Source organism: Cyprinodon tularosa, unplaced genomic scaffold, assembly GCF_016077235.1.
Source record: "Cyprinodon tularosa strain WSP-4 unplaced genomic scaffold, ASM1607723v1 ctg263, whole genome shotgun sequence".
NCBI classification, from domain to species: domain Eukaryota; kingdom Metazoa; phylum Chordata; class Actinopteri; order Cyprinodontiformes; family Cyprinodontidae; genus Cyprinodon; species Cyprinodon tularosa.
The window spans coordinates 660,447-682,851 of record NW_024038967.1 but is presented as its reverse complement, the minus strand read 5'-3'; the positions used below and the strand labels follow the sequence as shown (position 1 = coordinate 682,851).

Here is a 22,405-nt window from a genome sequence, read left to right as displayed (position 1 = left end):
CTACTTGTTGCTTTGTGCAGAAATAAGCTAATCGAAAAGGTAATTAGAGTGATGATGATAAAAATTATGACTGGCCAAATAAAATGAATTGATTTTATAAAAAAGCCCATTTTGCTTTTTCAAAATGGTAAATAAGTTAAAGTGCTCTCATCTCCGACAGGGCTATAATTAAATTCTCTGTACAGCTTTATTGTTATTTATATTGTATCTCTATTGTACTCACATAATTATCTCCAAGTTAATATAAGAAAAGGGGCTCTAAGGGAAGAAAAAAATATTCTAATCTTAAAGCATTTAAATTTTTTTAAGACTCTTTTCTCAGGTTCAGTTCGGACTTACTTGCTAACTGGTGTAAAGAGCTAAAACAGCCCGAAAACATTAAAGGAAATTCGTCGGACTAAACTGTTTTATTAGCAAATAACATTGTCAAAGCCTGGTAGTTGTAATCATGTTCTTGGCTCCACAATGTCGGTCCATTCTCCCCTTATGAGGTTCAGGCTCTAGCTAACTAGCTTAGCCAACACTAACGCTGGCGTTTGATAGCCTGGAATTTCGGATAAAAGAAGAAAAAGGGTCGACTACTGAACGACTTTTAAGCTGAAAACTATTCTCTAAATCTAGTTTAATGGAGTTAATTAGTTAATTTAGCGGTAAGCGACCAGAGTCAAAATAGAAGTTAGTTGGTTTAGTTAGTCTGGTTGGTTGATTGATATGCAACAGCCAGCAGATGCCTGAGCCCCACTGTCAGCTGGTATTTGTTCAGCTGAACATGCTACGTGCCACATTCCCACCAGTTTACACGTTCTTTTGATATTTTTTTATACTGTCCGTAAACTTTTAAGTAATATATTCCATTACCTTACGAAGAGAGGTAACGTTACCAGCGTCCTTGTTTTCCTTTCCAAGCCCCCTAAATCCACTTACAAGGCTAAAGCCGCCTTCCTCCTCCCTTTAATCCAATCCTGTTGGAGTTTACTGTAAGGCAGGGAACATCGGAACTTCCCATTGGTTGGAGACTCTGACAATCTTTTGTCATTGGCTCAAAACTTCCGTTAGTAAATAAAGAGATTTAAAGAAGAGTTCGTTTCATGTGAGGCACTTTGAGGCTGGCTGAACAGGGTGTGCTTGCCATAATCTACCTTCTACCCTGTTTAAATATGAATATTAAGGAATTTTAAATAAAATATTAATAAAACCTTAAATATTATGTATAATAACACACATATGAAAGAAAGAGAACAGCAAGAAAGTAATTAGTGACTTAGTTGTTTGTCATATAACACATAATTCTATGAATTTGTTTAAAAAAAGCAGAAGTACATGGGTTTTTTTTAACAAGAGGTCTGCAGATGTAGATGAGTAAATAAAAGGTTAGCATGATTGGGTGTGGCTTGATAAAATACCTATATTTATCAAAACAAACATTAGATCATGTGAAGCCAAAAATTGAAAAAGAGGGCTGGAATGGAGCTCATTTTCAGTGGAACAGTGTTAACCTCCAGCTCGATGAAACGTTTTATTTAATTAGGAAAAAGTCAAGCAATGCAGAGACAAGAAGCAAACCATATATTTTGATCATACCCTATGAGTGTCCTGTACCATTTAGGAAAAAAGTCAATAAAAAAATTTTGTTTCATATGGTTATTCCAATCAATGTTCCAGGATTGCTATTTTGGTTTAATGTGAATTCTAAAATTATTTTTTTCTTTAAAGTTTTGTGTGTGGCGGCCAGGAAAAGCTTCACTGGGAAATGGATTTGCCTCAAACTCCATTGCTAAACGAATGGTTTGCTATTATAAATGGTATATTCAAGCTATTGAGAATAACATTTAATACCAGATTACAGAAATAACATTTAAGGAAAAATTGACTATTGAATTATTACAAAAACAAGGAAAGATTTTTATTAAAATCAAATGCAAATGGTAGTTGTGTTTGTTTTTTTATATACTGATGTACATCAATGGCACATCCTTTAGGTTACCAATTGAACTTAAGTGTCTTTTTTGCATTAACAAAATTTTTAAAAATTAAGAATTAAAAATCTGTCCTTAATTAATGGTACATGGTACTTTGTTTTGCATGACGATATATATATACATACCACAGTTAAATACCACAGTTACAGATGGCAGCAGAAAAAAGGACGAGCGCGCTATACTGGTTACTATGGTAACCACCAATATTCAGAAGCAGCAAAACACAACTTACATATGAATAAATGTTCGGACAAAATAACTTTTCGACTAAACGAAATGGAGTTAAAGACTACATTAGCCCACTTTCACGAACTTTACATCGATATTATCGTTAAAATAAAAACAGTTTTTATTAATTTATTTTTTTTACTGACGGTACACACTGTTCCTTCTTTTTTTTTTTTTTTTTTTTTGCTGTTCTTCGTGGCGCCAGCAGAGGGCAGTAATGTCTCTAAACCACATCATAGCAGCGGAGTAGAAGCAGCCGCGCCCCGCCCATTGACCCACCCGATTACACTCCATGGAATAACCGTTAAATTGTTTGTTGTTTTATGTTAACGCTCGTTTATTACGTTGTCCCTCGCGCCGTCCTCAGCTTCACAGCTGTCCACGAGTAGCCCCCCAGCCGGATACTGGTCTCTTACCTCCAATTTTAGAGTCGGCGGTTTGCTGTGATTAAGAGAGATTTAAAATCAGAAACCTACGTTAGCATCGGAATACATTTGTTAGCCTATCAGCTGGTTAGCATAGTATAACATTATGGCGTTAAGTTAGGGAGGACAGTGGTTGTTCCCTCTAACCCTGGGGTACGATAACATATTTGACTCAAATAGGCCAGAACACAGAGAGACGGCGCTTATGTTTATCACCTGCAGAATCCCAGATTGAGCCTTTTTATCACAGCTGTCTAGCGACTTAGTTGGACTAGCTAATGAGCTAAACTGACGTTAGCATGGCGTCAGATACGAGTGACAACGAAGAATTCTACGATGCTCCAGAGGACGTTAGCTTGACTCCAAAAGAGTAAGGAAGCTACTTTTTATTTGACTTTTGCTCTTATTTGGTAGTTAACGTCATGTAGCTACTGTTGTATTTTTAAACCCATCTTTAACTTATTAACTAACGGTTAAATTAAACACACTACTGGTTTGTGATTAACTTAACCGATTTCCATACGTTAGACAGCACTTGGGTTCAGCAGCTGTTAAATGTCAGGAGAAGCTCAGCCAGGGAGTCACATGATCTGACTGGGATATCAAACAGGAGAAGGTTACTTCCCTGTTTCAATTCAAAACACTAAAAAATAAACACAACAAACTGTAGGGTTTGACCAGCAAAAATAATACAATTGAAAGCACAGAAAAAAAGATAGCGATCACTAAGTCTGGTGTTAAGGATGTTGGTGTTTCTTGTAACCTGACTCATTCTATTTACTAAAAACTAGACAGAGGAGTCATATTCACACTTTGAACGTTAATTTTAAAGCCTAACTGGGAATAGACACATTCCTATTAGGAATGAACCCACAAATGAAAAATAATAATGATAAAATTAAGCCTAAGCATAAAAAAAAAGTAAAACTGCAAGAAGCAGAGCAAATGTTTGGGATTGTTGTATTGTCTATGTTCATGTAAAAACTGTTAGTTTGGCAGGAGCTTTACTAAATGCTGCATTTATGATCTTAATTATTACATATCTGCACCTCTCTATAGCTGATGTAGTGAAATATGCCAAGTGGTAATGGTGGATAAAGTTAAATTGTAGGTTTACATTTGTCCACACAAGATTGATAAATTTATTGGGCAAAATGTAGTGATGGATTAAGGCCTCATAAGGCATTGAACTGTTTGGTCAAATTGCTTCAACGATCCCCAAAGTTCATAAAGCTTCATGTGAACATGTCACCACCTACTGGTGGAGAGCAGAACTACAGTTAGTAATAAAATCTGTAATTTTTTTGCTATATTGTTTTTGTTGTTCTTTTTCCTTTTAAGTTCCTTTAAAATAGTTAATTATTAATGTGTATAATAAAATCATTTGTCATTTTTTTTAAAGTGTCAAATTTCTTAGAACAATCACTTAAGGTGCACAGTTTTTCTGCCATTTTAGTAAAATAAACTCAAGCATACAGTGAAAGTGTTTGAGAAAATTGGGCAATGATGAGCAAAATGAAAGGTGTTAGTCCTTTATATTCAAACATAATAGTTTTTCCACAGTTTTTGGTTTTAATCGGGTTGGAAGTTGTGTTTAACCAATCTTTTGGCTAAACGGACGTAATTCGGCAGCGTTTTTACCCAGTCTATATTTTTACTAGGGCAAACCAATGCAAATTAGTCTCATCAGCCAAACTTGAACCATCAACCTATAGAGTGAGTGCCTGTGTCTTGCAGATCACACCACTGATGTGGACAACCTCAGAATGGAGAAAATACTGATTAATACTGACGTGTTTAACACTAACTGTGTCCGGTGTCAGATTTTGATCATTACATTGTTTTTTATCACCAAAATATTTTTCAACAAATAGATTGGTTGGAAAAACAACCAATCTATTCTTAGAATCTATCCAAACTTTATCCACTAGCAGCCCTCCTCCAAACTCCCACATCTTGATTAAACACTGAGGCTGTTTAGATGCCTTTCAAAATTCTTGCGCTTTCTGAACCATTTCATCGGTCACGTGGTGTCACGGTAGCGAGGCCTCAGACGTCATCGATTTTGGCCCCTCCCCTAAATGAATCACGCCTCGACACACGCTTCGGGGAAACGCCTCCTCCATTACTCGACGCACGCCTCGAAGCCTCGGCTCATCTCATAACACCACTAGCAAAAAAAAAACAGGTTTTCACTATAGATATGAGAGCCTTTTTTAATAAACAATCAGTCCATATGGCTTTCCTAGAGGTTTCTAAACATGCCAGTAACAACAAACTCATCTGACAACGGAGGAAATGTCACTGTTTAACATACTGAGTTGAAATGTTTCTTTTTTTGTTTGAGTTTAATTTATAACTACAACTCTGTTTTATTATTTCTAGGTCACCTGCAAAGTTGGTCATTCCTTCACCTCAGGTATGTTTATCTGAACTCAAAATACTGTTAAAATAAGCTCATTTACAGAGATCTAAGCTAAAATGCACTTCGTTACTGCTTCCAAAGGAATGAAGGCTAGAACATAAGCAGGCGCTGTTCAACAGAAGCACTGTGAAGAATCTTATTGACTGGCCGGTTGTTTTTAATCCATCAGTTACTGTGGCTGTGCTGCTCCATGTTTTATAACACCTATATAATTTATTGCATGTTTATTTCCACAGATTTTAATGCCCTTCAGTACGCTGCCAGGGCTAAGTAAATATTTGGAAACATTCCCATAGATTCTAGTAAGGCAGCTGTCAATTCCCCTTACCTGGGGAAATTTTACGAGTTCATTGTTTATATTGAGAGATAATTTTCAATAGTTAAATTAGCTTAATCAGAGAAGCTCTGTTTGAAGTTTTTCCAACTATACCTCCTTTGTGTGGAAGCAGGTATAGCTTTCAGTTAGGGTGTGACTTGTTTTATTCCACCTAGTTTTACGCGTTCGCCTACTTGGGGCTTTGTATTTGAGGCTGCATAATTTATAATCTTTGTGTTGTGAAAGATTTAATAAAAATCAAATAATGAAAAAATAAAACATCTCTTCCTAGCAGTTCATGTCTCTGCATGTTCTTCCTGAGGTCAGATTGTGCAATGAGGCTAAATGTGGGATTTTACAGGCCTTTGTTTGTTTGAAGTTAGTCATTGCAGTACAGTCAAAAAGCAGGAGCATGGTGCAGGTATGGCGTGTTTGAAAGAGTTTCCAGGACAGACAGGTTATAGTTTTATTTTTTTTATATATATATATTAGGGGTGGGTATTGGCAAAGAAGTCACGATGCGATTCTATCACGATGCATCACGATACTTGAAATATTGCGATGCATTGTGATATTTTCACTGAACACTGTAAGAAAAAGATACAGCCCTTACCAGTGGCTGACTGGCTGGGTGTGATCTGGATAGTGTCTTCAATTGATACATAACTGAAAGCAACTGAATTCATACATAGCTGTATTTATTGAAATTACTTTTGGAGGTGTTGCCATGAAAACAAATACTGGACAGAAATATTACTATTACTGGCATGGACACACCAACAAAAAGATCTTAGGATTCATCAAACTTAAAATAACAAAATGGGGATAATCAGTCCGGACATGCTTATGACACAAAGCAGCAGGCGTCAACACATCCGCAGCGACATCTGCTGGACTGGAAGTTGTATTCCACTTGGTTTGATTGATGTGCGCCAACCATTAATGTATTTTATTTGTTCATTTTTTTTTTTTTTAATAATCGATTCTTGCCTTCAAGAATCGATTCAGTAGATCACAAAAATTAGAATCACGATTCATCGATTTTACGATTATTTTGCACACCCTTAATATATATATATATATATATATATATATATATATATATATATATATATATATATATATAATTGCTAAATAATACCATTGGGGTATTGAACTGGGGTGGGTGTGTGTTTTTGATCTACTTTGATGTTTTGTTTCAAACAAAAGCCTGCATGAATATACTCAACAGGAGGTGAAAAGCAATTTGATGTATTCAGTTATCCCCCCCTCCCCTTTCAGCAAGGCAGTTGAATCTATTATAGCGAAAGTATTTTAAAGAAGAGGAGTTTGGCCCAAATTAGATCTTTGAGCAACGACTTATTGCTGCTTTACTACATAAAACGTATATCATCTAAAGTTTCCTGTTTAAAATGGTCGATAGAAACACTCCACTTATGTTTAGTGCACCCCAGTGGTTAATAAACATTTGTGTGGTGGATCTCATGCCTGTTGTTGTTGCCTTTTGTTCTCTGTTTGAGTCCTGAAACTTGATCAAGTGTTTTGTAACCTTCCTTTCTGCAAAATGGGAAATAAAAGTATTTTATTTATTTATTTTCCAGCCATCGTTTTGGGTCGGTATTGGTCAATATATAAAACTGCATTATAGACATGGTATTGGTAATGAAAAGGTTATGTCAGGACACCCCTGCTGTAGATGCGCTTCATTTGAAAATTGCAGGTTGGGCCTTTTAAGAAAAGGAACACATCCTTTTTCTAAATTATGTTTGGATAAAAATCATAATGCATCAGGGCAAAAATGAAACGTTGATCCGACCTTCAGAATAACAAAGCTTAGTCTTTATTCAAATGAATGACATTTAAATAATGACTACATTAAACACCAAAAGGAAATTTTAAAAGTGAGTAAAATATGAATCCTTGACAAATCCTGAATTTCCCTGTCTACCTGAAACCTTACTTTCTCTAAATAGAGATCAAACGCTAGTTTTTTTAAGGCCAGTGTTACCGATTATTTTTGACAACAGGCTTTGAGTTTTTTTAGGCCCATATTGCTTTTTGTTCTTTCATTTGTATATAATGAAAATCACACAACGATAACAGCTGTTACTCAAGTCTCAGTTTAAACATTGAAATCATAGAAAAAAATGGAGGGAGCAGCAATTCATGGCTGCTGAAGACACAAATGAATTGGCGAGCACATGCACGGATTCTACTTATTCATTGTTTTATCCCCACTTCTTAACATCCAAATTCTGTCATTTCTCTTTCTTAGGAGGCATCAGAAATTTGTGCGAATGCTCCAGAAACTGTAAGCTGTGCCGCATCAGAAACTCAGCAAGATGATTCTCTACAGGTTTGGATTTCTTAAAGCAAAATCACTTCAGGTTGACAGGCTTCACTGTTTGCAGTGATTCACGGAAATCGACTTGTCTTGGTTTGTTCCTAGATCATTGATAGCATCATTGAGGAGAGTCAAAAGGGAAGTGCCGTTGATGTTTGTGAGGTGGTCCAGTTGTTAGATGAGCTACAGGTTGATGTAAAATCAGAGCCAAAGGAAGAGCAGCATGCTGTGAAGGTTCCCATGGAGAGAACAGTCCTAGTTGTTGCACCTGAACTTGTTGAGGAGTCAGAGGAGCAACAGGAAAGTCTAACTAGTAATGGAGAATGCTCTCTAGCTGCTCCTGACCCTCCAAGTCTACCAGGACCTTCAGCTGAGTCCCAAGACCAAGTGCAGCCTCCAGATCTCACCAGCACCATCGTTCACAGCCAGGCTGACGCTGCTGCTCTGATGACAGAAGGCGAGAAGGAGCAGAGACCTGCAGACATCTTGGACCAGGTTCCCTTAACAGACAGGCCGCTTCAAACGGACTCAATGGGGCCCTTAAAACCCCCCCGACAGTTCACAGTAGAGCCTGATATCGTAGCCAGCACCAAGAAGCCTCCTCCATCACGGCCACCGCCTCCCAGTGGGGGTCCTCCGCCGAGGCCTCCCCCGCCATCCTGCCGCAGCTTACCATCCAGGATGTCTCAGGAATGTGTGAGGCCAAGTGGATTGGAAGGTGAGGAAGCGGTTCTTCTGCACCTGCTTTGCAAACAAATGCCCACTTTCTTTAATCAGGGAGGGGTTATCTGGGGCAGAACGGGCCATGATTTTGGCTCACAGTTCAGACCAAGTGGCTCTTTAAGCAACTAATCTAAATAGAGTAGCACTTCACTTTTTTTTTTAGCTAATATTCTTGTCAAGAAAATTGATTATATTTTCTGTTGGTCCTGAGAGGTCTGGACTTTGTTCAGCCTTCAAAAGTGGTGTGATACGGCGACGTCATAGAATGGGCAGCAACCTGATGGGGATGAGGCCTATAGGGGGGACTTTAAAAGGCTTAAAAAAGCAGGATATGCGGCCTTTAGCTGATCATTGATGTGAAAGGAACTGCAAAGCGTTTCTAAAATCTCTACAGAAAAATCCTCAGCAGAGGCTGGTTTGCGGACGTCTGAAGTTCCTTTTTGATTTAAACGAGTTGGCATCAGTAAATCCATAACTGGACTAAAGGCAACATTATTTTAATTTCTTAGAGCGCTGATGAAGGGTATAAACCATGAAACATTTTTAAGCATGGAACGGAAAATTATCCATCCCAGATCATCTCGGTTTACTAACTGATCCTAAAGGCCTGGGTTTTGGGATATAAAAAGATCCCCAATTGTTAAACACTTAAAGTCCACTTAATATAACATTTTTCTCCAAGATTAATAATAATAATTTAAAAAAAATCTGTTAAAATGGAAATAAAAATATAAGAATCATTAATAGTCTAAGTGTACAAACCCATAAATTAACTCTGATTGATTCATTTTTGACCTTTTCTCCTGTTGGGTTCACACCAATTAAACTGAACCTGATCAACCTGAGCTAGAGCACAGCTGTCCCAGCACTAGCTGTTACCATTGTGTAGCTAAACCCAGAGTTTGCAGCGAGGATCCTCAGAATAATCATATTGTACAATATTCCACGGCATTGTTAATATACCGTTCTACAATTAAGACGGGAAGAAAAAACTAGAAATTCCTCCAAAATTACGGAAAAGACAAGGTGGGAACTGGTTAAACCGGCCTGGTACCGATCCGTCTGCCATTTGATACTAAGAGTAAATCATTTCTATTATTTGACTGATTAATTTTATCTGAATCGTGTTTTATTTTGAAAAATGAACAGATTCCCTCCATTATAAACATCTGTGACTCACTGTTGACAGCCATTACACCATAGGTCATGTTATACCTCCTGCTTTAAAATACCAATTTAAACCCCCAAGCTAGCAAAAATGAGTAATAAGCAAATGTCTTTAGATGGGTCCTTTGGGAGGGGGAAGCAGTCCAGTGAAGAGACTGAAGAGGAGCCTATGGCTGCTGAAAGAGGGACATTCTAAATCTTCATTAATCCTCAGGAATTAACAGAATATGTAGTTCTGTCCTACAGGCAGATGACCAAGTAGAAAAACCAACCTTCATCCATTCCTCCAGTCAGAGATTTTACATATGGTGTTACTTTGGTGGGAATACTGTGGGTCATTGGGGTCCCTTAAATAAGAACATTAGCGCTGTTTTTAAGAGTGTTCTGTTTTCTTGTCCCTTCACCCAGTATCTGCGGTGAGTGCTGTAAGCTGTGATTCTCTGGAGCCCTCTGGTTTGATGTCTCCATCCAGCACAGTGAGGTGTCTGACTAAAGACCTGCAGCATTCCTTGGATCTGGCCAGTGCCACCAGCGGAGAAAAGGTGGTAACAGCACAGGTCAGTGAGCCTGTAGACGAGGTTGTTGGGTTTTGTTCTTTCATACTTTCATTCAGCTGCTTTAAATGATCTAAGGTGAATGAAGGAGCGTGTTTAATGCATTTTTGAGTTTGGTTTTCTGTTTATATGATTGATTTCTAGGAAAATGAGGATGAACAGGCCTCATCTCAGAGTGGAGGACAAACCCCCGGCCCTCAGCGTCCACGTTCTAATTCTGGCAGAGAACTGACCGATGAAGTAAGGGTCAAACTTTGTGGGCTTGTTTTATGATAACATTCTTGGTAGGTTCCCCACTTTTAGGGCCTTAATGGCTTTCTTTCATTGCAAATATCACAGTGATGAATATTTAGTTGTCATTTTTAAAACCATGTATGTAAACTTTAAACCCAGGTATTAACTTAATTTGAGGCTTATTAAATTACTTTTTTTAGGTTAATCTTCAGCACTTGTTTTAATGCCCTGTGTGGGCTGTTCTGCTCACTGAATAGACTATGTGAACAAAGGGCCACTTTACATCAGTCTGAGCTCTGCTTAAACAATTCAGTTTATATTTGTTTATATCTAAAGTGCCAATTCACAACACATGTCATCTCAAGGCATTTTACAGAGACAATTCAACCAGATCATACAGTCAGATTGGTTCAAAGTTTTTTATCTAATGAAAACCAACTGATTTCTTCAACTCATTGACTCTTCAGGAATCCCTCACACCAAGCATGCATGTAGTGACAGTGGAGAGTAAAACTCCCTTTTAACAGGTAGAAACCTCCAGCAGAACCAGGCTCTGGCTGAGCGGCCATCCACCGAGGCTGACTGGGGTTCAAGGAGAGAGAAGCAGAGATACAAAAAGCAACTGTAAAAGGTGGCCCCATCCAGCAAACACACAATCGGGCAGATGAGCTCTGAGTCAGCTGCCATGTCAGAGGATGAAGAGAGCACATTCAGCCAGTCACAGTCAGAGAAACAGGACTACACTGAATACAGACCAAGCTCCAACATCAATAAACAAAGGTCTTGATGGCAGCAGCACATCTGATACTTCTATCCAGGGGGGGATATAAGAACAGACCAGATTAAGTTACTATGATAACAAAAAAGAAAATAGAATTAACCTGAGTTTAGCCTCCTATATTCCTTTGAAGACTGAGAAAACATCTGAAGGGTCAGGAGTGAAATTTGGAAGAAAGAATTTGGTGATAAAACAGAATCTCAAGCCTTGGACTTATTATAGAGTACAGTTGAAAGTGGAAGGGTTAAGGCACAAACAGCCTACCAACCTGTTGCCATCTATCAAAACCAACCTGGCGGGAAGCGAAAACATTCATCAGCAAAGCAGCCCAGAGGGCCATGCTAACAGGGAGAAGACAACTGTTAGCGGTATACACTATATAGCTGGCTTTAAAGGGTGAAAGAACAAATACATGTTATAAGAAAACTCTCAAAGATAAACTAGATCAAACTGGAACTTTCAGCCTTAACACAGAATACCTTTAATAGCAAAACAACTGAAACCACCCTTTAGTCCAAACTCCCATAACCTTTTTTAATATTAAAATCAATGTTTTTATGTTGTTGTTTTTTTTACCTTTTTGATTCTTCATACTGCTTTTTGTTCCTGTACCCCTTTGTCATGTTAACCTGTGCTCTTTAAAAGTTTGGTTTTCTCGCATGCTTATCAGACTGTTAGGTTTGGGTTTGCCTTTCTGATAAGATGGCCGCTGCAGTCTTTATCCAAGCTGTTCCTCGCTGAGTTAATGTGTGACAGAGCGCAGGAAGCACTGCTAGATTTCAAACTATTCACTTGATTTAATCAAGTGTAGGGTTCTAATAATGAGGCGAGAACAGATCAACAAGAATCACGTTTATTACATTTATGCTGAATATACACTGTTCCAAAAATAAAGGGAACACACATATATCTTAAATGAAATTAAACTTCTGTGAAATAAAACTTTCCACTTTGGAAGCAACACTGAATGAGGATCAATTTCACATGCTGTTGTGCAAACCAATAGTCAACAGGTGGAAATAATTTGGAAATTAGCAAGACACACTCAATAAAGGATTGGTTCTGTAGGTGGGGACCACAGAACACTTCTCAGTAACTCTGCTTTCTGGCTGATGTTTTGGTCCCTTTTTTTTAATGTTGGTGCTTTCACACTTGTGGTAGCATGAGACAGACTCTACAGCCCACACAAGGGGCTCAGGTAGCGTAGCTCATCCAGGATGGCACATCAATACGAGATGTGGCAAGAAGGTTTACTCTGTCTTTCAGTATAGTGTCTAGAGCCTGGAGGCACTACTAGGAGACAGGCCAATACATCGGGAGACATGGAGGAGGCCATAAAAGGGCAATAACCCAGCAGCAGGACCAATACCTCTGCCTTTGTGCAAAGAGGAACAGGAGGAGCCCTGTCAAAGGCCTACAAAATGACATCCAGCAGGCCTTAAATGTCCCTATTTCTGCACAAACGGTTAGAAACAGACTCCATGAGGACGGTATGAGGACCTGACATCTACAGATGGGGGTTGTGCTCACAGCCCAACACCATGCAGGATGCTTTGCATTTACCAGCAAACACCAGGATTGGCAAATTGGCCACTGGTTCCCTGCGCTCTTCACAGTTTAAATCAGGTTCACATTGAGCATATGGGACAGACAGCACGGAGTCTGGAGATACCATGGAGAGCGACCTACTGCCTGCAACATCCTTCAGCATGACCGGTTTGGCAGTGGTTCAGTAATGGTGTGGGGTTGTATTTCTTTGGAGGGACACACTGTATGTGCTCCGGAGGTAGCATTACTGCCATTAGGTACCGAGATGAGATCCCCAGAGCCCTTGTGAGACCATACGCTGGCACCTAAGGTTGGCCCTGGGTTCCTCCTAATGCAAGACAGTGCTATACCTTATGTGGCTGGAGTGTGTCAGCAGTTCCTACAAGATGAAGGCATTGAAGCTATGGACTGATCAGCACATTCCCTACACCAGAATCACATCTGGGATATCATGTCTTGGTCCATCCTCCAATGTCACGTTGCACCACAGACCTCTCAGGGGTTGGTTGATGCTTTAGTCCTGTTCTGGGAGGACCTCAGGAGAACATCTGGCATCTCATCAGGATCATGCCCACGCATTGTAGGGAGATCATACGGGAACACAGAGGCCAAACACAATACTGAGCCTCATTTTGACCTCATTACATCAAAGCTGGATCAGCCTGTAGTGTTTCTCCACTTTATTTTGTGTGTGATTCCAAACCCAGGCCTCATTTGGTTAATAAATTGGGGGATTTTGTTTTCAGCACATTCAACTCAGTATAGAACAAAGTATTCAAAGAGAGTATTTCATTCATTTAGATCTAGGATGTGTTTATTTGAGTGTTCTTTTTATTTTTCCTTAGAGGTTTATTTACGCATGAATATCTGGAGCTCTAGATTCACAGTCTCTGCTCTGATATAAAAACCTGTTTCCATGTTTTAGGAAATACTGGCCAGTGTGATGATCAAGAACTTGGACACCGGAGAAGAGATTCCCTTAATTCAAGCAGAGGAGAAACTTCCTACAGGGATCAACCCTCTCACTCTACATATCATGAGGCGGACCAAGGAGTACATAACGTGAGGGAAAAAGATTTAAATATCCAATAAAAGTGATGGTGTTGGTAACTTCTATATAAGCCTCCTGTGTAATTATATATATTTATATAAGAAGCCGCCATGTTTTCTGCTCTCAGGAATGACGCAGCACAGTCAGATGATGATGACAAGTCTCAGGCTCCATTGACAGACACAGATGGAGGAAAACTGAAGCAGAAAACGTAATCTAGCAGACTTTTCTCCGTGTCTCTGTTTCCACCACTTGATTAAATGTGAAAAGTGATGTATTTTTAACCAGGACCCAGCTGAAAAAGTTCCTGGGCAAGTCGGTGAAAAAGGCCAAGCACCTTGCTGAGGAATATGGAGAAAAGGCTGTCAATAAAGTGAAGAGTGTGCGTGATGAAGGTATAATAGCTAAATGATGAGCAATAATGAAGGATTTTTGGTTCAACTTTTGTTTAAACTTTCTTCATTTTTATAATTGGTTCTGTCTGTCTGTAAAGGAAAACTGATAAGATTCCAAACACCATTGGTTCAGATCAAAATACAGCAATACAAACAAAATAGTTTTTTATTTTTAGGTTACTTTAAAGAACTGAAGAACATTAATGAACAGAATAAATACAAAGGCACTTGCTGAAACTTCTTCCCTACCAATCATTTGTATAAAATATGAATAAAGAAATAAAAATGTAAACAAAAAAATTTCATTTGCATAATGAGGCAGAAATGCATACAGAAATATAAAAAGGAAAGACAGAAATAAATAGCGCCGAAGAAATAACTAGGGTAAAAAAATACAAAGGAAGAATAAAACAGACAAAAATATTATAACATGCACATAAATAAATACTTAAAAATATAAGTAATTAAAAAATAAATGTAAAGATTATAAAGGGAAAAAAATAAGCTAAATATTACAAAGGCAAATAAATAAAGCTTATTAAAAGAACTGTATAATTTAATTTCTACTTACATTTATTTGTTTATTGTATTTTTGGTGGCAATTAATTGTATGCTTATTTATTTATTGAGCATTTATTTATTTCTGTATTTATTTTTAAATATGGCAGAGTTGGTCCTCCATAGTTTACTACCGTGTTTCCTCATTGCACACATATGCTGCATCATACTGTGGTCTTGACATATATAATAAGCTAACAGGGCTCCACAATGCAAACTGAAAGCCATTGTTTGCAACCAGAGTGAGCTGCTGGTGTAGGAATTTGTAAGCCATAATATATGACTGGGTCCCTTTATACAAAGAAACAGTGTTGTGCATATTTATCAGAGCATATACGGAATAAACAGTTTTTCCTTGTTCTATCTGTCCTACTTTGTTGTGAAATGTGGCTAGAAATCTTAGTTTTGTAAATTAATTTATAGTAACTTTCTAGTCTAACGTGATTCATTCATGCTTCTACTGTTTGCAAAATCTCAGTTTTGCTTTCTGCATGGTTTCTTCTTTAGTTTTCCACACAGATCCAGACGATCCTTCATCCAGTGATGATGAGGGCATGCCGTACACCCGACCGGCCAAGTTCAAGGCAGCTCACAGCTTTAAAGGTCCCTTCGACTTTGACCAGATCAAGGTTGTGCAGGACCTGAGCGGAGAGCACATGGTAAGACTCTTGACCCAATATTCATCCCGAAGAAGTGATCATCGTTGGTGTTTTTAAAAATGTTTGTTTTTCCTAAAGGGAGCTGTTTGGACGATGAAGTTCTCTCATTGTGGAAGACTTCTGGCAACTGCAGGCCAGGATAATATCGTTCGCATCTGGGTCCTTAAAACTGCCTTCGACTACTTCAATAATATGAGATTAAAGTACAACACTGAAGGTTTGAATATTCTTGTGGATCTGTGTTAACAAATATAGAGCGAAGTGACCCGTTTTGGAGGATCATCCTTTATGTTTCTTATCCTCCAGGTCGAGTTTCTCCATCTCCTTCTCAGGAAAGTCTGTGCTCATCTAAATCTGACACGGATCCAGGGGTGAGAAGTTTAAAAGCTGACGAGAACCGATGTTTTATCCACATCTTTGCTGTGATTTTTACCTGCAGAGCAGCAATCGATGTGAATCTTTCCCTAAATTAATTTCCTGTGTTTTAGGGAAGCTGTGCCCCAGAGGATCTGGACACCGAAGACAGAAGTGCTCCTTTCCGCCAAATTCCCTTCTGCAAGTATAAGGGACACACAGCTGATCTACTGGACCTGTCCTGGTCAAAGGTAAGCATGTTCCTCTTCTTCTTAACGGATGTTAGATTCCCCATTGAGCCTTTTTTAAATGTATATATTTGACTCCTGCTGCCGTTTGTCCAGAACTTTTTCCTGCTCTCGTCCTCCATGGATAAAACGGTTAGATTATGGCACATATCCAGGAGAGAGTGCCTCTGCTGCTTCCAGCACATCGACTTCGTCACAGCCATTGCTTTCCACCCCAGAGTAAGTTGGGTCATCATGTGTTTGTCTTCAATTTAGGGTTTGCTGGTTCATTTGATCAGTTTTTATCAGGTTGAATACCGTTAATGTCTGGTTAAAAGTCATTCAGGGGGTTTCATAGAAACCACATCAGTTTTTTTTTGTTTGTTTTTTTCAGAATCGACTTTATCAGCCAAGCTTGTTCAGACAAGGACTTTGGTTCCACTTATGTAAATAATTTCTAAACACAAAGCATTGATAGGAAGTTAGATTTTTGGTCATGTTTGTTAATTATCAATATTCATTAAAAAGAAATGAGGGCATTTTGATGAAATTTTTACCAAAGGGGAGCTTCTTGCCAATGAAAAATTCATTACAGTTTGGTAATGATCCAGATCATGGTTCAGTTTTAGCTATAGGCGTAAATCACAATATGGGGCATTTGCTGCTTGTGGAGGTCTGAGTACTCAGGGTGCTTTTCTAATTCTTTATTGTGAATATGTAGATGGATTTTGGAGTCCTGATACAGTCATTTTTTGTTTTAAAAACAATTAAAAAAAAAATTTTTTTGTATGTTATATGCAGTGAGTAGCGGATTTGGACTCGACAGGGGACAGAGGAAAGAAGTTAACCTGGATTAGAATCTTGTATTTTTTTAAATGTGTTTTATACCATTTAAATGCATTGTCCCTTTTTTTTTATAAATAAATACAAAATGTTTATATATTGTGTTCAAGGCAAAAATTAGATTTCCACCTTTAACATGAGTGCGTTATAGTGAAGTGGAAGGTCCTAGAACAAAGCAATATGGATGCATCCATCCACATTTTTTCACCTCTGAACCCGATATTACCTTTAAAGGTATCGTGGAGGATTTTTTTCCTTTTTGTTTTTTTTCCACACAGAATTAGCTGTTATCCATCCTCTGATTATTTCAGGTAATGTCTCTGAATCACACATTCCTCAAGAAAAAAAAGGCAACAAAAGGCCACATGTCAAACAATTTTCACAATTCCACTGTGCCTTTCTAATACGAAATCCTGGTTACTTTGTCAGAGAGCGTAACTGCATGGGAGGACCGTTTCACATCAAGATAATTGGAGATCTCTGATTGGTCAGATGCTGATTAGCCTTTAGTTCAGACTGAAAGGTGGAATCAACTCAATTAGAGCAGAAATGCAGAGCCATGCTTCCTCCTCCAATATCAGTATATGAGCTTCTGGAAGAATGAGGGAAAAGTTCTAATTTACAGGCTCCTAAACCTCAGGAATAGAATTCCCAGAAGAATTGAAGCTCTTATAGCTCTAGAGGGCGACCAACGTCTTATTGAACCCAAAGGTCTATTGGATATAACCTAAGATCATTATGAGAGTCAAGGAGAGTGAGTGGTTTAACCTCTGACTTCATCCTGGCTGGAAAATTAACATTTACTGTCAGTGGGTTTTATACAGGTAATTTCCAGGTTAGTAGACACACTCTGTGGACTTTATGAAGTTTGCATTCAAAATAATCAGAATTTAACTAACTGCAGTTTTCAAACGACTGAGGCACTTAATTATGGTCATATCATATTTAACAAGAGTTAAGATATTGACTTTCTAACTCCAGCCTTTTAGGTGGTGGTTAAATGTTTACAGCAGGTTTAGCGCCACAGAGAAAGGGACAGAGTTGCAGTTAGCACGCAGATGCATGCATGAGATTGAACGTTGGCACTTTTCCACACAACAGGAACGGTGAAGTCCTGCAACAATGGACTCTGGAATAGCGAGCTTTCAAGGTCAGGACAGGAAATCCTGGAGTGAAGCTTTTGGATGATGCTAAAGGATTTGAATAAAATTGCAGTTGTAATATTGTTTGGGAGAAAAAAATTGCAATTTTATTTTGTGGCTAAATTGTTTTAGCCACAAAATGTTTTTTTTTCTTTTTTCTACCTCTTCATTGTTCACACATCCAAAAAGTCCAGCTGTGTTTAGGATTATTGTCCTTCTAAATCCTCCAGTCAGGTCTCAACCATCTAACCCAAATCCTCCTTAATGAAAGGATCTTTGGGAACAATCCAGGAGCTACAGGTTAAATGTAGACCATCGGCCCACTGATGATGATTTTTAATTTATTTTTTCTGGTTTTGGCCGATAGAGGCATGTGTTCCCCCGTTCATTCCTGCTTTCAGTAGCCGTTTGTAATATTTCGATGGATTTCTTCATGAACATTTTTTTTTTTATTAAGACTTTCGTATCGTTTTTCATGTAACACTATATCCATTTGAACGGAGGAAAGAAAAGGAATATTGGCTCCAAAATCAGCAGCACACATCGGGATCTGTTAGACTTTATTGATTTCTAAAGCAGGTTTTACTTCTGTCTGTGTTTTATAGGATGACAGATACTTTTTAAGTGGTTCTTTGGATGGAAAACTCCGACTTTGGAACATTCCAGATAAGAAGGTGGCTCTGTGGAATGAGGTGGATGGTCAAACACGGCTCATCACCGCCGCCAACTTCTGCCAGAATGGGAAATACGCCGTTATCGGCACCTATGATGGACGCTGCATCTTTTATGACACCGAGGTATCCTGTAGTTTTTATCCTGATTGTTCTAAGGAGATTTTGGAATCTGATGTAGCTTTCCTGTTTATTTACTAGCGGCTGAAATACCACACCCAAATTCACGTGAGATCAACCAGAGGAAGGAACAAAGTCGGCCGCAAAATTACAGGCATTGAACCTCTGCCTGGGGAGAACAAGGTAACGGCTCCTATTCCCCCACAGACAGTCTGGTAGATAATGCTGCAGCGAGGGTCGATAAATGTCCAAATCTCTCCTCTCTGGTAGATTTTGGTCACCTCAAATGATTCCCGTATTCGTCTGTATGACCTGAGAGACCTGTCTCTGTCCATGAAGTACAAAGGTTACGTCAACAGCAGCAGCCAGATAAAAGCCAGCTTTAGGTGAGAGACGTTCCTATCCAGCTCCACGGTTTCGTTCTCTGCTGCTTCTTACTTTTCTAAAGAGAAAGGAAGTGCTGTCATTTAATATGAAAGGTCTATTAGATGTTTTGTATTGTTCCAACACAGCTTGCAAAGAAAAAGTTCTTACCTTTTAGCCCATCTCCACTCCTTTTGTTGCTTTGACCATTTTTTTAATCCTTCTTTGCTGTGGATTTTGCAGACTTTCTATTAAGCTTTTCAAAAATACTACTACTTAGAAACAATACAGATTCGGCACTGTATCAAGTGCTTGTATATTTTTTGCTTCTAACTTACATTTTCTGGACTATTTGCACATTAAAAGCATCAAATCAGTTTTGTCATATGTGGGTTATGTAAGCCTTTGAGTAGTTGAAAACAATGCCATGTACAGGTGCTGGTCATAAAATTAGAATATCATGAAAAAGTAGATTGATTTCAGTAATTCCATTTAAAAAGTGAAACTTGTATATTATATTCATACATTACATACAAACTCATATATTTCAGATGTTTATTTTGTTTAATTTTAATGATTACAAATGACAACAAATGAAAATCTCAAATTCATCATATCAGAAAATTAGAATATTGTGAAAAGGTTCAAAATTGATGGCCCCTGGTACCACACTCTAATCAGCTAATTAACTCAAACCACCTGCAAAAGCCTTTAAATGGTCTTTCAGTCTAGTTCTATAGGCTACACAATCATGGGGAAGACTGCTGACTTGACAGTTGTCCAAAAGACGACCATCGACACCTTGCACAAGGAGGGCAAGACACAAAAGGTCATCGCTAAAGAGGCTGGCTGTTCACAGAGCTCAGTGTCCAAGCACATTAATAGAGAGGCGAAGGGAAGGAAAAGATGTGGTCGAAAAAAGTGTACAAGCAAGAGAGATAACCGCACCCTGGAAAGGATTGTGAAACAAAACCCATTCAAAAATGTGGGGGAGATTCACAAAGAGTGGACTGCAGCTGGAGTGAGTGCTTCAAGAACCACAACACACAGACGTATGAAAGACATGGGTTTCTGCTGTCGCATTCCTTGTGTCAAGCCACTCTTGAACCACAGACAGCGTCAGAAGCGTCTTGCCTGGGCTAAAGAGAAACAGGACTGGACTGCTGGTGAGTGGTCCAAAGTCATGTTCTCTGATGAAAGTAAATTTTGCATTTCCTTTGGAAATCAAGGTCCCAGAGTCTGGAGGAAAAGAAGAGAGGCACTTCATCCACGTTGCTTGAAGTCCAGTGTAAAGTTTCCACAGTCAGTGATGGTTTGGGGTGCCATGTCATCTGCTGGTGTTGGTCCATTGTGTTTTCTGAGGTCCAGGGTCAACGCAGCCACATACCAGGAAGTTTTAGAGCACTTCATGCTTCCTGCAGCTGACCAACTTTTTGGAGATGCAGATTTCATTTTCCAACAGGACTTGGCACCTGCACACAGTGCCAAAGCTACCAGTACCTGGTTGAAGGACCATGGTATCCCTGTTCTTAATTGGCCAGCAAACTCTCCTGACCTTAACCCCATAGAAAATCTATGGGGTATTGTGAAGAAGAAGATGCAATACACCAGACCCAACAATTCAGAAGAGCTAAAAGCCACTATTAGAGCAACCTGGGCTATCATAACACCTGAGCAGTGCCACAGACTGATCGACTCCATGCCACGCCGCATTGCTGCAGTAATACAGGCCAAAGGAGGCCCAACTAAATACTGAGTGCTGTACATGCTCATACTTTTCATGTTCATACTTTTCAGTTGGCCAACATTTCTATAAATCCTTTGTTTTTATTGGTCTTCAGTAATATTCTAATTTTCTGATATGATGAATTTGAGATTTTCATTTGTTGTCATTTGTAATCATCAAAATTAAACAAAATAAACATCTGAAATATATGAGTTTGTATGTAATGTATGAATATAATATACAAGTTTCACTTTTTAAATGGAATTACTGAAATCAATCTACTTTTTCATGATATTCTAATTTTATGACCAGCACCTGTATTGTGACAACTAGGACTTTACCTAATGTTTTTATTAATTTATTCATGATTTAATTAATGTAAAAATATTTTTTTGTGGAATATGGAAAAAGAAAATGCTGTATTTTAAATGAATTAAAATTACAAATAATATTTTATGTTTATGCTCAATTTCCTGCAAGTTGGTTATTCATTCTGCAAAATTAATGTTTTATAGTCTGTACCGTTACGCTAGGAAACAAATTACCAAGTGAGATGACCTTTTAATTAATGATTAACTTGATTCATCATTTCAGCGCCACTCTGTCCATAAAGCCTGATCTCTGTAGAACTATCTGGTCTAACTTTTGGATAAGATAATTTAGAAATGGGGAAAAATTATTTAACAAAGAAAATTTTTCCATTTTACCCAAAAACTAATCCAGTCTGTCCTCTTCTTCTACAGCCATGACTACTCCTTTATAGTCAGTGGCTCGGAGGATAAATATGTGTACATCTGGAGCACTTACCACGATCTGAGCAAATTCACATCAGTACGACGAGACCGCAATGACTTCTGGGAAGGCATCAAAGGTAACCAGTAAAAAAGCATCTAATGTAAATGTTCTGCTCCTTGTTTCTAAACGGTTTGTTTTTGTCTTCCAGCACACAATGCAGTCGTCACCTCAGCTGTTTTTGCACCTCATCCGGATCTTATCGTTCCTCAAGATCCGTTAGCAGAGAAACCCGAGGCAGACCGGAAGAGCCTGGACTCCACGGATTCCTCTGAAACGATACCATCAGGTAGGTCCCCCCGCTTCACGTTCATCTGATTCCCTCAGAGAGGAGCTGCGTTTCAGTGCCATTTGTTTTCCCTGCAGGAGCCCTGAAAACTGATCACACAGAAGTTCTCCTCTCTGCTGACTTTACTGGAGCAATTAAAGTTTTCATCAACGTCAAAAAGTACTGAGCACTTTGGACGCAGGCCTGTTCAGCTGAAGATGGACGATGAGTCAAAGTTCCTTTCTCTACCTAACGGTTGTTCCTCTGAGTGTAAAGTGGAGAAAGACTGTACAAAGTGGGCAAGGTGAAGCAACTTGTCTTATTTTTTATCTTTCATACCAGGTAACTGAACAGTTCAACATCTGGAGATCCAGAAATATTTGCACAGAAATTATTTCTGTTCAGATGTTCATGATTATAGCTGTGTGGCCAAGAATTATTATAGAGAACGTTTTGTGGTCGGGCTTCTTACATTTCTCTTAAAAGCAAATGACTTCAGCTGATCCGCACAGTTC

The 22,405-nt window shown here is 38.6% G+C and overlaps 2 protein-coding genes across 3 annotated transcripts in view; one reads left to right on the top strand and one right to left on the bottom strand.

Moving 5' to 3' along the window:
• klhl13 (kelch-like family member 13) overlaps positions 1-957 on the bottom strand; it is a 40,382-nt gene extending 39,425 nt beyond the window's left edge. For both annotated transcript variants that reach the window (XM_038289093.1, XM_038289095.1), the window contains exon 1: positions 859-957. The gene's annotated coding sequence lies outside the window, so the exon portion shown is untranslated. The remainder of the gene's footprint in view (positions 1-858) is intronic.
• A 1,498-nt stretch (positions 958-2,455) lies between these two features.
• On the top strand, positions 2,456-22,337 carry wdr44 (WD repeat domain 44). The gene is made up of 20 exons (XM_038289141.1): positions 2,456-3,002; positions 5,018-5,051; positions 7,649-7,729; positions 7,823-8,435; positions 10,016-10,164; positions 10,306-10,401; positions 13,647-13,783; positions 13,900-13,983; positions 14,061-14,167; positions 15,233-15,384; positions 15,463-15,601; positions 15,691-15,755; positions 15,873-15,989; positions 16,083-16,205; positions 18,556-18,747; positions 18,823-18,924; positions 19,012-19,127; positions 21,574-21,701; positions 21,774-21,911; positions 21,989-22,337. The coding sequence occupies exons 1-20, from the start codon at positions 2,932-2,934 to the stop codon at positions 22,075-22,077; spliced, it is 2,733 nt and encodes a 910-aa protein (XP_038145069.1). The 5' UTR covers positions 2,456-2,931; the 3' UTR covers positions 22,078-22,337.
• The last annotated feature ends 68 nt before the right edge of the window (positions 22,338-22,405 follow it).